We start from the raw sequence: 18,157 nt of genomic DNA, 5'->3' as shown, positions 1-18,157 counted from the left end.
CTTCGTATCATCGGCAAACTTTGCTAGAATGCCCCCGGTTCCCTCATCCAAATCATTAATATATAATGCAAACACCTGTGGCCCCAGCACCGAACCCTGCGGGACACCGCTCGTCACCGGCTGTCCCACTTTCATGTGCATGTAACTTAATTAGTCAAGTGTGCTCAGACTGGTCAATTAGTTTCTCTTCCTCTACAAACTTTTGCCATTTTATTGCTGCTTATCTGATCAAGGACATGTGGTTTTCTTTGTAATCTTAGTACCAATTTCTGCATAAAGACAGCTTGTTTGCAGCAATAAGGGGAGTAGCCTAGAGCGCTCTTAGGGGTAAGAGCTGATGCCGCTATTCTGCTAATGGTTTTAAAACCTTAGCTCAAGCCTGGCTTGTAGGTATCTATGTTAAAGTCTAACATGGATGCCATTGGTAAATAAAGGTATTAACTTAAACTAAACTGTCTGTAAGAGTTTTATATTCCAGACTACCACAGAGTACAATCTCTGGGACGAACCAAGAGAGGCTTACAGGTCAAGTCCATTAGGGATTCCCAGAGCTGCCTTGAGTAGGTACTTTAACGAGGGCCCAAAGGTTGTGGACGAGCTGACTGAGAAATACAAAAACCTACCGCCTGCACTCAGAGTTATGCACCAGCAAGACAAAGAAAACAGTTCATGCTATGGGCGATGTAAAATGCCATCGTGAGATTGAAAAATTCAAGTCACAACTTTCTGTGCAAAGGGGAATGATGTGGTCATTTGGGACAACAGAATCAAATGGGGACAACTATAATCGGATAGTCTAAGAGGAAATGGAAGAAACGCCAAAAGTGGTGAAGATTGGGGACCCCCACCTCCCTTTCTGGAGGCAGTAGATCCTTCAGCATCCTGAGGATCCCATACTGCCCTGATGAATCCACTGACCACAACCCGTTAGGATGGCCACAACAATAACTCAATTACGTACACAACCCTGTTTACAGAGCCGCAATTGGTAGACAGTAAAAAAAAATCCATACAATTGACCATAAGAGAAAGGAAGGGAATTTGGCCATTCAGCTCACCCAGTCTACTCTGCCATTTGATCACAGCTGATATATTTTTCAAGTGCATTCTCCAGCCTTCTCTCTATAACCCTTGATCATCTTACTAATCAAGAACCTATCTGTATCTTAGGTACAATCAATGACTTGGCCTCCACTTCTCCAGCAAGGAACTCCACACAATATCTGATTGATCAAATTCCTTCTCACCTCGGTTCCAAAGAGTCGTCCCTTAAATCCGAGGCTGTGCCCTTGGGTCCTAGTCTCTCCTACTAGTGTAGATATTTTCTCCATGTCCACTCTCAGTATTCTGTTAAGTTACAATGAGATCTTCCCTCATCATCTAAACTCCATTTGAGTACAGATCCAGAGTTGTCAACCAATCCTCTTATGACAAGCCCTTCAACCCTGGAATCATTCTTGGAAACCTTCTCTGGACCCTCCCCAATGCCAATACATTCTTCCTTAGATATGGGACTGCTCAACAATATTCCAAATATGGACTGACTAGACCCTGGTACAACTTCAGTAACACACCTTTGCTCTTGTATTCAACCCCCCCCCCCACCTTGAAATGAATGCTAACATTTCAGTTGCCTTAACTGCCAAATGAACCTGCACGTTAACCTCAAGAGAATCCTGCACTAGGACTCCCAAATCCCCTTGAGCTTCAGATTTCAAAAGCCATTCCTCGTTTAGAAAATGGTCTACAACTCTATTCTTCATCCCAACATGCATGACCTCACACTTTCTCACTGTATTTCATCTGTCACTTCTTGGTCTATTCTCCTATCCTGTCCAAGTTCTACTGGATCTCCTCCAATTCCTCAGCACTACCTGTCCCTCCACCTGTCTTTGTGCTTTCTGCAAACATTGCAACAATGCCCTCAGTTCCTTCACCCAGATCATTAATGCATAACATATATAATTGCGATCTCAACACTGAACCCTATAGATCTCCACTAGTCACAGACTACCATCCTGAAAAAGACCCCTTGATCCCACACTCTGCCTTCTGCCAGACAGCCAATCCTCTATCCATGCCAGTACCGTGCCACTTACACAGGGGCTCTTATTTAGCAGCCTCCTGTGAGGCATCTTGTCACATGCCTTCTGGAATTCCAAATAGATCACTTCGACTGACTGTCCTTTAACTTGCTCATTACTTCCTTAAAAGAATTCGAACAGATTTGTCAGACATTACCTCCACTTGACGAAGCCATGCTGACTCAGACCTATTTTAACCATGCACTTCCAAGTACACATTCTCATCCTTAAAAATGGACTCTAAAATCTTAAGAACAATCAAGGTTAGGTTAATCAGCATATAGTTGTCTTCTGTCTCTCTACGTCCTTAAACAGGAATGTTGCATTAGTCACTTCCCAGTACTCTGGCACCCTCCCTGACTCCAGAGACTATTGGAAAATCACCGTCAATGCCTCTACAATCTTCTCAGCTATCTTCTTCAGAACTCTGGGTGATTTAGCCACCTACAGAACTTTCATCTTCCCCAACACCTTGTCCTTAGTGGTGGCCACTACACTCACCTCTGCCCCAACGCTCAAAATTCTGGTACGCTGTGAGTGATTTTCACTCTGAAAACTGATGCAAAGTGACTATTCAGTTCCTCTGCCATTTCTTCGTTTCCCATTACTACTTCTCCAGCCTCATTTTCCAGTCGTCCAATGTCCACTCTTGCCGCTCTCTTACCTTTTAGATATCTCAAAAAAAAACTCTTGCAATCTTCTTTTATATTACTAACCAGCTTACTCTCATATTTTGTCTTCTCCCCTCACTTACTGCTTTTATAGTAATCCTCTTCTGGTTTCCAATCCTCTGGCTTCCCATTACTCTTTAGCATATTATACATTTTCTCTTTTGCTTTTTTGCTGTTCCTGACTTCCCTTGTCAGACATAATTGCCTCATGATTCTTCTTAGCATGATTCTTCTTCCCTGCGAAGGACTTCTGCGCTGCCTTTCTGAATTACCTGCAGAAACTCCTGCCATTGCTGTAGCACTGTCAGCCATGTTAGGCTCCCCTTTCAATAGACTCTGACCAGCTTCTTCTTTATGTCTTTGGAGTTACCTTTACCCAACAATAATACCATTACATATTATTAAGGTATCTGCCTCTCAAACTGCAGGGTGATTTGCATCATATTATGGTCACTGCCCCCTAGTGATTCCTTCACTTTAAACTCCTGAACCATATCTGCCTCTTTACACGTCAAATCCAGAATTGCCTGTCCCCCGGTGGGGAATAACCCATCTTGTGGACATCCATAAACTCCTTTCCTTGAGATCCATGACCAACCTGATTTTCCCAGTCCACCTGTACATTGAGGTTCCCCCACAACTATTCATCATGTGGAGGTGCTGGTGTTGGGCAAAGTTAAAAATTCCACACCAGGTTATAGTCCAACATATTTATTTGCATGTACAAGCTTTCAGAGTGTGGCTCCTTTGTAAAGTAGCTACCTAACAAAGCAGCAATGCTCCGATAGCTTATACTCCCATATATACGTGTTGGACTATAATTTGGTGTTGTGGGATTTCTAAGTTTGCCCACAATTATTGTAATAGTGCCTTTCTTACCTCCTGAATTATTTTCTACTGCTAGAAGGCCTGCACATAACTTCCATCAGGGTCTTCTAACTTTGCAGTTCTTCAACTATTTAACCGATTCTATGCCTTGGTGCCTCAATAACACTTCTTGCTATCAATTAATTTAATTTAACTTCTTATTAACAAGGCAAACCCAACCCACTGCCTATACTTTTGACAGGATGCATATCTTTGGGTATTTAGTTCCCAGCCTTGATCCCCTGCAACCATGTCCCTGTGATACCCACATCATACCTGCCAGTTTCAACCTGCACTACAAGATCATTTCCCTTGTTTTGTATACTGCATGTATTTCAGTACAACATCCTCAGTCCTGTGTTGACTGTGCCCCTTCACTGTGTCTGAAGTTAGATTCCTGACTCAGCTGTTCTCGACAGCACCACCAAAGGCTTCTCCACAGGCCCAACAATGTCAAGGAGGTAAAATTAATGTCAACGTGCCCGAGTCCTGCAATTCATTCTGCCTCATCCAGTTAGAATGTGGGAGGACGGGAGCCACAGGTCATGAAAACAGCAATCCTAGTTGCTGTAGGAGCCAGTAGGGGGAACCCAATGAAGTGATAAAATAAGTGTAGACAGTGAAAGGGACAGCACCCACTGCACTTGCCAGGTACCTGTGGACACAGTTTGCAGAAACCTTCAGTAATCTAGATCGGACTGTGCTGACACCGCAGAACAGGGCAAACTGGACCCAAACACTGGTCTTGCACTGAGGGAGCAAGGAAAGCAGCCATCCACCTTCACATGCCCATCCCACAGTCAGAGAGAGAGAGAGAGAGAGAGAGAGAGAGATAGAGATAGAGAGATATATCAGCTGCAGGCAGCAGCTACCACTGCAAGGGAAATGCTACAATTGTGGTTGCACAGGTCACTTCACAAGACACTGCAGGTTACCCAGGCACTTAGCATGCCACAGGAGTCAGGCTCAAGAACCTGGACTGGGATTGCAAGCATACAAATTTTCCAGCCAGGAACATTCCTGATTCCCATGTATTCAGGTCCTACTTGGTGGTGGACAAGGCCAATTTTTCCTGTCCTGAGTTTTGCTAGATACAGGAAATACTGGATGGTACCACATTAATCAGTGAAAGGACTATGGAGCCAAAAGCAGCAGCCAATTCCACATGCTTCCGGGGAAACAGGAGAAGGGGGTGGGGTGCGATGGGAGCTGACTCTAACTTGAGTCTTGATCCATACCCCACACGAGTCATTGATCCAGACCCAATCCAAATTCCTGATCTCGACCCAGAACCAACCCCAGTTACTGATCCAGACCAAGATCCTACCAGCCCTGCACACTATCCCTCCTGAGGCCTCAACCACAGCTGGCATTACCAATTCTGCCAGAAGAGAAGGGACTTGGCACCCAGAGCACTGAAGTGAAAGGGATGCTTCGAGACAGTCCGCCCAAAAAGATGGAGACAATCCCTTTGTGAAGGCAGTCATTCTGATGCTCTCACCGAGAACCAAGTTTTGAGCAGCCAGAGCTCTCCCAGCTAAGCTGGTGACCCAATTCAAACCTCCACCTCTTTCCCTCAATCCATTACATCCTAACCATCGTGCTCCACCAGGAGAACATTGTTCACCTTGGTCGCACAAGGCTACAGCACCATAAAGTATGATAGAGAGCCATCATCACTATTTTTGTCTTTTGGGTCATCTTCATCCTTTGGTCATTTCTTATCATCTCATTTTCGACTTATTCAAATCAAAGGCCATTTTTCATTTCATCGTTTACCTCAGACGGTGCCACTGCAACCATCAGTTTCTGACCTCTCGTTTTTGATAAACAGATGTTAAGCCTGAAGTGAGGTCCGACACACAGAATTGACTGACAAAAAGGGAATTGAGAGAATTTGATAAATGCTAATTTTGGCAGAGTGTGGGCCAAGACAGAGTTAGAAGAATCTTCACAGGTGAAGGGTAGGGAGGTATCCCCCCTCTACGGGATGACGATATACAGCCTGTTGGTCTACACTGCCAGCTGGATTGTCAGAACGTGACTTTGGGAAGCACTAATGGGGCAAGAGTACACATGTCCCAGCTATATATGGTTTGCCCCACAAGAGGCAGGCCAAGGTGAGGATTGTATCTGTGGGTTCATCCAAATAAATCCATAACGTTTGGGTGCAGCAATTAGTGGGTCATGCACAAGACACATGGAAGCTCAGATTATTGCTACCCAAGGACAGACACCACAAGTGACCGGTGATGTTTTTCCGCAAACGGATATACAGAAATAGGAGGTTTGGCTAATGGGCCAGACAAAGGGCTGGAAATTGGACAGTGATGCACTGAGAAGGTCTTTGGGTGGGGGGGAAATGCACTCCAATACATTTGGCCAAGGACTACCCTAGGACCACAAAATGGAATGGTTCTAAAACACACAGGAAAAACCCTGTACGAAAACATACACCATGAATTGGCACTGGTGGGTGTTCGATACATCTGGAACCCAGCTGCCAAAGTGGTTCCCTTCCCAACTTCAGAAATTACACTTGTTTTTGACCCGTTAGCTATTAGGACAAGAACAGGGATTAACACAAAGGGGACCAATCGACAGGGCACAGTAAAAGAGATAAATTCAAAGATTTGGCAACAGCTTATGAAGCAGCAGTGTCCACAGACAATATCCTCAATTTGGCTAATTTGGATAAGAAGGTCAGACTTTTAAACCAGCAAGTTAAACATACCTTGGATAAAATTAATCTGGACAGTTGGCAAGATGATGAGAGGGGAAAATAAAAGAAAATAAGAGATCAACGCCTGGTATCAGGGATAGAAGGATACAGCAGGACCATAAATGAGATCACTCAAGGAAAGATAGACGATGACAGTAGATAGCAGAATATGACCCTGTGTAGCATCTATCCCAATGGATAATTGAACAGTTCAGGGAGATGCTTGAGCTGGCTAAGCAAGGACAAGTCCCATCTTGGAACAGAGATGAGCATATCGAACACTTGTTCCATGGGAAGAGACACCCCAATATTTCAAATTGTCAATTATGGCAACATCCCTGATAAAGGGATTATGCCTGAAACATCCACTACTCTCCTGTTCCTTGGATGCTGCCTAACCTGCTGTGCTTTTCCAGCGCCACCATTTTCGACTCTGACTCTCTCGCACCTGCTGTCCTTACTTTCTCCTAATGATGGCAACTAACCAAGCTCTAGTTTAACAATAATTGTAAGGGGACCCCAGGAGAGGTCATAGGCAAGGGACTGGAAATCTGAATATAACACTCAATCAAAATGGGTTATAAGTTTTAGAGGTGGAAAATGTCAACATTATTCGACAGGGTGTATGGTTAGAATACAATGACATCCTTTCCTATGCTGTTGAGAAAGAGGGATGGATCTGGACAAATGTCAGTCGACAGAAGTAGTATTTGCAAGCTCCTACTCCACATATTCAAATGAACACGCCTTCTATGTTTTTCAGACATGTTCTACATTGTACTGCAGCATTTCAAAGCCTGACCACAGACATCATCAGGATAGAGTATGGGGGAAGGGAGAAGTCTACCTCAGATCTTTGATAAGACACTATCAGTATGGGACCTTCAAATGTAACATCCAATATAACAACCACTCTTAGTATTAGGCCACACATATCAGACAGGGTAGGCCTAATTGAGCTCACAGACGTCCATAGGAACAGTGAGACCTTGATCAATGTCAGTGATGAACTCTGACAAACTTTAGGGGATTACTGGGAGAAATACAACATTGGCAATGAACTCTTACAGGAAAAATTACAGCAGGTCATCACAGAATCTCTAGAGTGTAGAAGCAGGTAATTTGGCCCATCAAGTCAACACTGACCCCTCTGAAGAGCATTCCACCCAATTTGATACCCAATCCTATTCCTGTAACTCTGCATTCCCCACAGGTAATTCACCTAGCCTGCATATCCCTGGACACTATGGGCGATTCACCATGACCAAACCACCTAACCTGTACATCTTTGGATTGTAAATGGATCCAGAGGAAACCCACACAGACAAGAAGAACATGCAAACTCTGCAGTACCTTTTTAGCTTCTTTAAATTTTGTGCGTGTTAAATTATCCTATAGAAATATCAAACTAAAGAACCACAGAATTATTACAGCACAGGAGGGGGCCATTGGCCGGCACTAGTTCTTCCATCAAGTATCATAATCTCCATTTTCTTCAGTGCCCCACCTCCCCTAAACCCTTGCAGAACGTTTCTGTACAAATAATTGTTCAAAGCACACTTGAATGCTCAATTGAACATGCCCCAACCAATCTTCCCAGTTGTGCATTCCACACTTAACTATTCAGAGTGAAAACGATTTTTCTACCAGTATTTGTTGAATGGGGGAAAAAGGTTTTTCTTCTGGAGGATTGGAGGCTGAGGGGTGACCTTATAGAGGTTTATAAAATCATGAGGAGTATGAATAGGGTAAACAGCTAAGGTGTTTTCCCCAGCATAGGAGAGTCCAAAACTAGAGGGCATAGGTTTAAGGGGAGAGGGGGAAAAGATTTAAAAGGGACCTGAGGCAAATGGTGATGGGTGGATGGAACAAACCGCCAGAGGAGGTGGGTTCAACTACAACATTTAAAGGCAGCTGCTGGTTATACAAATAGGAAGCGTTGAGAGGGGTAGGGGCTAAATGCTGGCAAATGGGACGAGATCAGTTTCGCATAAACCACATCATCTGACGACATTTCCACCACCTCCAAACGGACCCCACCACCAGGGATATATTTCCCTCCCCACTCATTTCCGCAAAGACCGTTCCCTCTGTGACTACCTGGTCAGGTCCACGCCCCCCCAACAACCCACCCTCCCTTCTTGGCACCATCCCCTGCCATCGCAGGAATTGCAAAACCTGCACCCACACCTCCTCCCTCACCTCCACCCAAGGCCCCAAAGGAGCCTTCCACATCCATCAAAGTTTTACCTGCACATCCACCAATATCATTTATTGTATCCGTTGCTCCCAATGCAGCCTCCTCTACATTGGGGAGACTGGATACCTCCTAGCAGAGCGCTTTAGGGAACATGTCCGGGACAACCACACCAATCAACCCCACCGCCCCGTGGCCCAACATTTCAACTCCCCCTCCCACTCTGCCGAGGACATGCAGGTTCTGGGCCTCCCCCACCGCCGCTCCCTCACCACCCGACGCCTAGAGGAAGAACGCCTCATCTTCCACCTTGGAACACTTCAACCCCATGGCATCAATGTGGATTTAACCAGTTTCCTCATTTCCCCTTCCCCCACCTCACCCCAGTTCCAACCTTCCAGCTCAGCACCGCCCTCATGATCTGTCCTACCTGCCTATCTTCCTTTCTACCTATCCATTCCACCCTCCTCTCTGACCTATCACCTTCATCCCCACCAACATTCACCTGTTATGCTCTATGCTACTTTCTCCCCACCCCTACCCCATCTCATTCATCTCTCCACTCTGCAGGCACCCTACTTCTATTCCTGATGAAGGGCTTTTGCCCTAAACGTCGATTTTTCCTGCTCCTCGGATGCTGCCTGACCTGCTGTGCTTTTCCAGCACCGCTCTAATCCAGACTCTGGTTTCCAGCATCTGCAGTCCTTGTTTTTACCTAGATCAGTTTAGTATATCTGGTCAGCATGGACGAGCTAGACCGAAGGGATTGTTGCCATACTGTATAAATCCATGTCCACACAGACAGTTGCCCGAAGGTGGAAGTGAACCCAGGTTCCTGGCACTGTGAGGCAGCAGTGAGCCACTGTACCACCGCCAGATACAACTGACAAACACACAAATCTTCTGCTACTGTTATTCAGTGGATGCAGCAAATTTGAAGGAGTATCAGAGAAATCAAAGTGATTAATTAGTTGGACTGGGGCTCAAATGTGCAGGTACATCTCCTAGCACACCTAGGTGTGTTGTTCATCCTGTTTACTTTGATCTACCTCACTGCCCTCACTGTTAAATTTGTCCACTGGGAGAAGGAACTTGTCCACAAACAAACTATGAGCACTTGGGAGTAAGAAACCTGCTTTCACATTCTAGGGATTGGATGATGAAAGGACTACATAAATTATTGTATGGCACGAGTTTTCTCTATCAAGTGTTGCTAATCACCAATGAGGCTTCAAAGGCAAGCCAGTGTATATAAATAGTATAAAAATTAAGAATCAACTGCTAAGTTATTTGTATATAGTACTCTTAAGTCTATTGATCTGCACAAGGAAGATAGTTAGCGCATAGGGTATTGTCTACATACAATGGGAAACAACAGTTACATAGGGAGTTAAGGTGTCTGTGACTTTATAAGTGCCTGCACGATACAGTGTGGTCTGAGCCTGTGATCCTATTCTTCCCAGATGCAAGGAAAATGGTTTCCTAACTAAATGTGCCAAGATGGCAAATTTCTAATCCAGCTCACTGATTAAATTGAAGACTGGGTAATTCACACAAGGGGCAACTCAGAAGGCAGGACACCCTCAAAGATTTTCTACTTGTCTATTACCACATATCTTCAGTACAGCATCAGTTGTGTTTGGTACAGAGAGGGGAATGAAAAAAAATCTTTCCAATCAATTAATATAAATGTCTTTTTAAAATGTGTAGCTACTTTTATTTTCTTTTGAGTGCTGGGAGGGAAGAGGAGGTTAATGAGACTGATGAAATTAACTTGTCCTTGCTTCTTGCGGTAACCATGGTAACCCACCTGTCAGATCTTTTTGGTAGAGTCTCCAATTGCTCCAATCTGAGGGCAATTGGAACCAAGGATGGGGAAGCAAGGAAGTGGCCTTGAAAAACCACCAGGCTGTCCTTACCTCAATGCCACCCCTGTTCCTTTGTGGTGCAGTAGTAGTGTCCCTACCTTTTAGCCAGGAGGTTCCAGTTTAAAATCTGTAATAACATCTCTGACCAGATTATTTACAATGAAAGCTCTCTATCTCTACAACACAAGGCAAACAGACATTGTTGAATTAAATGTGTTTCAGTCAACTGTTGACACTTTATATTTGTTTATTGCTTAAGGTTAATGCTAATCAGTGATAAAGGCTCAAAATTGTCACAATATTGATATTACTATAAACACAGTACAGTCCATAGTTTTTTAAAAAGTAGTTAATTTAATCACGAACACTAATAATGTGTTTTTTTAACACAAGGATTGCTCCAACCTTAATAAATTCCTGTCACTGAACAAGAAGAAAGAAAACAGCTTTATATAAACACTAACACTGCAGTGAAGACCAATTTGTTCAACTGCTTATCACAAAAAGAGAATCTCATTAGCCTAAATACATCTTCATATTTCCCACTAAGTGTGAGAGAAGAACATCACCACTTACTGAAAATTCTGGTATACAATATGAACACACATGAAAGCCTATTATTCCTCTGCAATGCACAGCAATACAGATCTCCATCTCGCTTCCAGCACAACAAAGGAAGAAACAAAAGACTATATTTTTGTAGCACTCTTCATGCTTTCAGGCACTCAAAAGATTAACCAATGAAGTTCTCTTGAAGCAATTACTATTTGCAATGCATAGAAACGTAGTTAGCGAACAGGAGTACAAAGGAAACCTAATAATCCAAATCCAGGCAAGAACAGAGGTGACAAAACCTGCCAGCCTTACAATCTGTATGCACTTTGAAAGACTACAGCTTGGACTACATTTCAATACTGGCTAATCGTTAGACAAGCTACCTTGTACAGCTTTAAACTTTATACTGTAAACAACTTGTGAATTCCAAGATGTCCCAGTAACTTTATGATTCATTATATGTTTACTAAAACGTGTTTACCCTATGTAGCAAGGCAATTCATTTTGCGCAAAACGACACACAATAATGTGACTGTAATAAGGTGTTGAGGTGAAGGTGGGTGATAGTGAACCAGTTTAGTAGAATCATGACAGGGACAGAGGCAAAATAATCCGAGGAAAAACAGAATTTCCTTGGACTAGGCGTACTTTTGTTCTTAAAAACATAAAAATCTTCACCTCGAAGAAAGGACTTGCAACATTTAAAATAATATGAAACAAAAAGAAATGTTGAATAGTACAGACAGGAAGAAGCCATTCAATATGTATCAATTATGGAGTCATACAGCATGGAAACAGACCCTTTGGTCCAACAAGTCCATGCTGACCATGTTCCCAAAGCAAACTAGTCTCACATGCCCACATTTGACCCATATCCCTCTAAATTTTTCCTGTTCACATAATCATCCAAATGTCTTTAAAATGTTCTAACTGTATTACCACTTCCTCTGGCAGCTCATTCCACACACAGACCATTGTGTAAAAAAGCTGCTCCTCATGTCCTTTTTAAATCTTTCTCCTCTCACCTTAAAAATATGCCCCTGGTTTTGAAATCCCCCACCCTGGGAAAAAGACCCTTGTATTCACCTGATCGAGTCACAGATATGTACAGCACGGTTCAATTAATCCATGCTTCTCATGATTTTATAAATCTTACTACGATCACCCCTAATCTCCTATGGTCCAGTGAATAAAAGGTCCAGCCTATCTTTAGAACTCAAACGTTCCATGCCCGGCAACATCCTGGTAAGTATTTTATGACGCCTCTTCAAAAGATAGAATTGTGCATTTTCTTTTGAAAGTAATCTGGTCAGTCTCACTTATTGGCTTTGTCCACCTTTACCAGCACTTTAAATCTGTTTCTTTTGATGATCAACCTGGAAACAGGCAATTTTTAAATTTATTCTATCTAAACCCTTCAATATGTTAAAAGCATCTCAATCAAATAGCCCCTTCTCTGTTAGGAGAACAATCAGCCAGAATCGCACTTCTTGTGTTTTATATCGGTAGAACAGTACTCATAGCTTTTTTTCTCTATAATAGGGTTGACCTATGATGAGAGGCTGAATAAGCTCTACGGATTTGACTAAAATGAGTCGTGATCTCACTGAAACATTCAAGGTTATGAAGGGCCTTGACACCCAGACATTATTTCCACAGGCTGTGGAATCTAGAACAAGGGGGTCCAGTTTCAGAAATGTTTGATCATTTAGGAATGAGATGAGAAGAATTTTTTTCACTCAGAGGATTGTGAAACTTTGGAATTTTCTACTTTAGAGAGTTTTAAACTTGCAATTATTGGATACGTTTAAAACCAAAGTGTCTTAGGGAATATGGGGAACAGGTGAGAAAGTGGAGCTGAAGCTCAGGATTAGCAATATCATGATCGACAGACCACAGTCCACTGTAATTCTGACATCTTACATTCTTATGCGCTAACCTTTTAAAACTTTAAAGACATTTGGTTTGACAAAAAGTAAGCACCATCTCTTACCTGGTGCTGGAGGGTTTGTTGTCATTTCTGTTGAACATCCAAACTCTACACAAAAAAAGGAGAAAAAAAAAGTGTTAACTAATTACCAAAAACAAATATTTGAAATGGAGTGCCAACTGAGAGGAAAGAAATGTGGAATCAACTGCAATGTACTCCTTTCCTGCTCAAAATCAACCACAAATGACACTGAATGCACAGGTCATGCAGAAAATTTCCTAAAACGTGCAGATTTGGTGGATTAGCGATGGAAAATGCAGGGTGATAGGGACAGGGTTGGCGGGTGGGATGCTTTCCAAAGGGTTAGTGTATATACACTCGATGGGCCATATGGCCTGCTTCCACAATGTAGGGATTCTGTGCTTCTACGAATTTAAGTTGTGGCAGTAAATCAACACAGCTGCATTGTCCCATTTTTACCTCTGTAGTTATAACATTGCTTTCAAAGATTTAACAACCAAGCAATAAACTGTCTAGCAGAAAATGAAAGGAAACTTCAGCACTGGTACTTCAGAGTAAGTTTTGGGCCCTCTTGTGGCGCAGACGTAGTGTACCTGTTAAGTTTGAAAATCTGCAAACAAACCTGAAAACAAAAAGAACTGTTTTTTTTAAAGCCATCACTTGTTTATAACCAACCTGAAGCTGAGATGCAACTAACAATCCCATGGGCATTAAAGAAAAGTGTACATTTATATCCTGCCTTTTATGAGCTCAGACATCACAAACCAGTTTGGTGCTGTGGGATTGTATGTTATGCAGTTGCTCATTTCAGTATGGAAAGTTCTTAAAAACAGCAAGAGAAAATCAAAAAAAAAAGTAATGATGTTGCTTTAGGAGTAGCTATTGCCTTGTATAATGGGGAGAACTGCCAGGTTCTTCATTAACATGGAATTTTTGACATCCGTAATTTTAGGTAGATAAGAAATCTTGATACCTTTTCAATTTCACGATGTACGATCAGCAACAGTACCACAGATGAACTTACAAGTTTAATTCACCCGTGACACTGACACAGACTTAGTGGTTTCCAGAACAACCAAGAGTGGCTATTATATTTGGAGGATCACACATATTCTACTCGTGACCTGATACAAGCAGCAAACTGGTAAAAAGGAAAATTCAGGTGGTGCTGTTTTTAGTCCTGCGCTCACTTTCAGTGTTCCGAGTTAACGTTTGATAATATTTCCCAATTTAAATAGTGTCGCAATTTCTGACTGGGTATCATAGTTACGCACATTTACAATGTGCACAGCACCCAATTCCATTTATTACATACAAGTATAAGAGAGTTCAGGGAAAGAAATTTAAAAGAACAAACAGAAAGACAGTTAAGCCATCTAGTGCAATTTAATGACATGGTCATCTAAGCACATAATTTCTTCAAATCACTTTCCAATTGAGGTTTCCAGATGCTAAGATGTAGAACAATTCCAGATGGAACTATAATACAAATTAGAGTGCCGAACTTATATCTGGATGGAGCTATTTGATTGGCAAATAATTAAGACATTTGAGTTAGAGTATTGGAGACTGGTTGCCAAAGCAAAATATTGCAAATGCCAGAAATCTGAAGGAAAAACAGAAAGTGCTGGAAATGCTCAGCAGGTCAGGCAACATCTGCAGAGAGAGAACAGTTAACATTTAAAGTTAAACACAATTTCACATGGAAAAACCAAGAACTGTAGAAATGCAAACTAGCACCTTGCTTGTGAAACTCCAAACTTGAAAGAACTTGATCAGAAGCAAGCAAACTTATAGAGAAAATTAAATTTGGATCTACAGAACCTGAACCAATCGTTAGCTTTGAGTCTCAGCTTGATAGTTTTTAAAAATTTCCTCAAGGTATTAATGTGTAAGGCAAAAGCGGGATATGGAGTTAGGTCACAGTTCAGCTATGATCTGAAGGGTGAAGGGGCATTTGGACAATGCAGCTGGTCTACATCGAGTGGGATCTTACTTCCACACTTATTAAAAAATTATTTTAGAATAGGACATATTCGCTGTAAGGTTCTATATTTAACTCTGCCACTTTATTTATATTTCCTGGACATAGCCTTTAGAAGATTTTTTGAAAATTCTCTCAGGGTACTGGAATCACAAACAATGCCAGTATCATCAATCACCCCTAATGCAGCTGGATTGGGAAATTCAAGTTAAGGTGGTGCTTCAATTGGAGGGGAGCAACATCAGCTTCTTGTGTTCTTCTAGGCAGTGGTGGCCAAAATTTGGGAGGTGCTGTCAAAAAGTCCTTGTGAGACTTTGCTAAATATTTAGTCAGATTTTTGATTTATAATAAAATCATGGGTTATGGGGACTTCAGATAGAAATATAGAGCTAAGGTCACAATCAGATCAGCCATGATTTCATTGAACAATAGAGCACGCATTATGGGCTGAAACATCATTGTTTACGCTTAGAAATTATGAAAGCAGATACATCAAGAGATTCTCTAACCACCAGTCTACACAACACGTCACCTCATGATTCACCTTTATACAGATAAGTCAAACATAACCTGTGGAAAATATAACAGCAACACTCAGTGAATGGTGTCACCATACAGCATGGAAACAGACCCTTCAGCCCAACTTGTCGGTGCTGATCAGACATCCCATTCTGACCCAGTCCCATCTGCCAACATTTGGCCCATACCCCTCTAAACTCTTCCTATTCATACCTTTGAAATGTTGCAATTGTACACGTCTCCACCACTTCGACTAACAGCTCGTTCCATACATGCACCACCCTCCGCATGAAAAAGGTTACCCCCTCAGATCCTTTTTAAATTTTTCCTCTTTTTAAACCAATGCCCTCTAGCTTTAGATGAGATATTAAAGGGTTAATTTGCTCTGCTGACCTGCAGGAAATTGGATGTCCCGGAATAGGGTGGTATGTCTCTGTCTTACAGGTAGAATGTAAGGAATTTACATTCCCATCTCTTGCTATTCAGAGCCATTTGCATTATCATCCCCTATTCAGAATCGATAAGATTACTGCAGTTAAAAATCTGACCGCACCCTACAGTTACAAAAAAATACAACTTATAACATTTCTAGCCATTAAGGGATAGTTTACATTACATTGTTACTGGAGATGATCAAGTCACTGCACTGTGTCTTGAGTGGCATGTGACTGTGCGGGAGTGGCTGGGGATTATCTTGTGGGCACTACTGACTGTGATGTAAAGATTTTGTATCAAAGAAGGACTGTTCCTTTGTTCGGAGAGATCTTTGACATGGGCTCTGCAAGCCGTGCAAAGCGTGTTCAGGGTTCCTCCAGAAAGTTTATACCTGCTTAATAAAATTTTGGATGCTTTCAGAAGTTGGTGCGTTGCAGCTGCAACAAGTGCATAAGAATCTCAAGAAAAATAACCTAACATTAGACAGCCCAACCTAGGGAAAAGACCTTTGCTATTCTCCTTATCCATAGCCGTCATGATTTTATAAATCTCTACAAGGTCACCCGTCATCCTCCGATACTTCGACTTCTGTTATCTAAAGAGTGCAATCCTAACAAATTAACAAACAGCAAAACTTTCCTGCCAGCAGTCTGCGCAAGAACAAATTATTATACCGTTTACAAAAGGAAAGCAAATTGCAAGTTAAACTTACAACAGAATCCGTGCTGTTTACAACTGGCAAAAGCTCAACAGTGAACGAGCAGCCAAAAGTGATGTTCAGTAAAAGAAGACATGCGTGGGCAAGTATAAAAGCAAAGAGACTGACCCATGGTGGAGTTGGGAAGATGCTGCTAGGCCCTGCTGTCACTGAGCTCAGGCGGGGGGAGCAGCATTCGAGGGGGATCGGGTTTCGCATCCGGGACGGATGACGTCACAACGCGAGGCGCCGGCGGGGACAAGGGGCGGAGACATTTGCGTCACCGCGTCCCCAGGGGTGGAGAGAATTGCGTCAGCGCGTCAACAAAGCGAGGCTTCCCTCCTCCTCCTCGAGAGAGAGAGAGAGAGAGCAAGCCTGAGGCTAATTCAAGGAGGGGACAAATAACCACAAAATTAACCGGCTGCCTCGCTCGCCGTCTTCCTCACGTATACTACATAGACCTACCGAGTGACTCCTCTCTATGTCCGAGGTCTTTTTGTCCGACTTATTGTTTATCTCCTGTCATTCGGCCAAAGATGATTTGAAAATGACCAGGCCGCCCGCCCGTTGGGCAGCCTTCTTGACGCTCGCACGCGACATGCCCCGGATGCGGCGCACTGACGTCACAGGATCGCTTCGCGCAGGCGCGGAGCTATCAGCTGGAGAGGACTGGGGCTTCAAAATTGCAAGATAGGCAGAAGGAGCTGCACTTTGGCGATTGTTTCCATTGAATCTCACGGAGTTACCAACCCGTTAAGATTTTCCTGGTGTCTACATATTTTATGCATTAACCTAGACTCCTTTGCGAGAAATGAATGAGGCACATCCTAGTAAGGGCAGGAACACCGGGTTCTTTCTGTTTTTGTTTCTGATTTACAGCATCCGCAGTTCTTTCGATTTTTATTCAGTAATAACGCTTCCTTTGTGGTACACCTTTATTGATAATACAAATATTGGGGATTTGGAGATGCCGGTGTTGGACTGGGGTGTACAAAGTTAAAAATCACACGACATCAGGTTATAGTCCAACAGATTTATTTGGAAGCACTAGCTTTCGAAGCGCTGCTCCTTCATCAGGTGGTTGGCCCTAGCAACCACCTGATGAAGGAGCAGCGCTCCGAAGGCTAATGCTTCCAAATATACCTGTTGGACTATAACCTGTTGTGTGATTTTAAACAAATATTGAGGCGGAGGAAAGGGCTGATTGGCGAGTCGTGGTGGGCTGCAGCATGTCATGTGCTGGTCTTCAATGATATACCTAATAGGTGTCAAACTTAGAGGGCTCCAATCACTGTTCTACGATAGATTTTTTAAATTAATCTGTTCAGTGATGATAGTATGCACCTATAGACCCCAGACTTTCTGGTTCAGAAGTTGGGATAGTACCAGTGTGCCACAAGAACCCCTACTGTTCTACTAGAAGTACCTAAGACAATGCACTGGTGCTAACCAACTCTTGTGCTAATGACTGGCAGTTAGGGACATTAGAATTTGAACCAATGAAATACGAAGTTTATCTACCATGTAAGAATTATTACATAAGCAATCTGTGCCACTGCTCATCAAAATAGGTGCGTGCTCTTTTCTATTGTTCACTATACAGTAGA

The 18,157-nt window shown here is 42.7% G+C and overlaps 1 protein-coding gene across 6 annotated transcripts in view; it reads right to left on the bottom strand.

Moving 5' to 3' along the window:
• The window catches only part of inip (ints3 and nabp interacting protein), a 43,649-nt gene extending 26,492 nt beyond the window's left edge, over positions 1–17,157 (bottom strand). For 2 of the 6 annotated variants that reach the window (XM_072588010.1, XM_072588048.1), the window contains exons 1-2: positions 17,016–17,157; positions 12,958–13,002 (exon numbers count right to left, since the gene is read on the bottom strand). In XM_072588010.1, the coding sequence (XP_072444111.1) occupies positions 12,958–12,995 (38 nt within the window). In that variant the 5' untranslated portion in view covers positions 12,996–13,002; positions 17,016–17,157. Of the gene's footprint in view, positions 1–12,957; positions 13,003–16,565; positions 16,803–17,015 lie in introns of those variants that run through there. The other 4 variants (XM_072588028.1, XM_072588037.1, XM_072588020.1 and 1 more) reach the window with 4 other exon arrangements.
• Between the last annotated feature and the right edge of the window lie 1,000 nt (positions 17,158–18,157).

The sequence above is a fragment of the Chiloscyllium punctatum genome, chromosome 2, assembly GCF_047496795.1.
Source record: "Chiloscyllium punctatum isolate Juve2018m chromosome 2, sChiPun1.3, whole genome shotgun sequence".
In the NCBI taxonomy this organism is placed as follows: domain Eukaryota; kingdom Metazoa; phylum Chordata; class Chondrichthyes; order Orectolobiformes; family Hemiscylliidae; genus Chiloscyllium; species Chiloscyllium punctatum.
The sequence above is the reverse complement of the archived record's forward strand: the minus strand, read 5'-3'. Positions and strand labels throughout refer to the sequence as shown.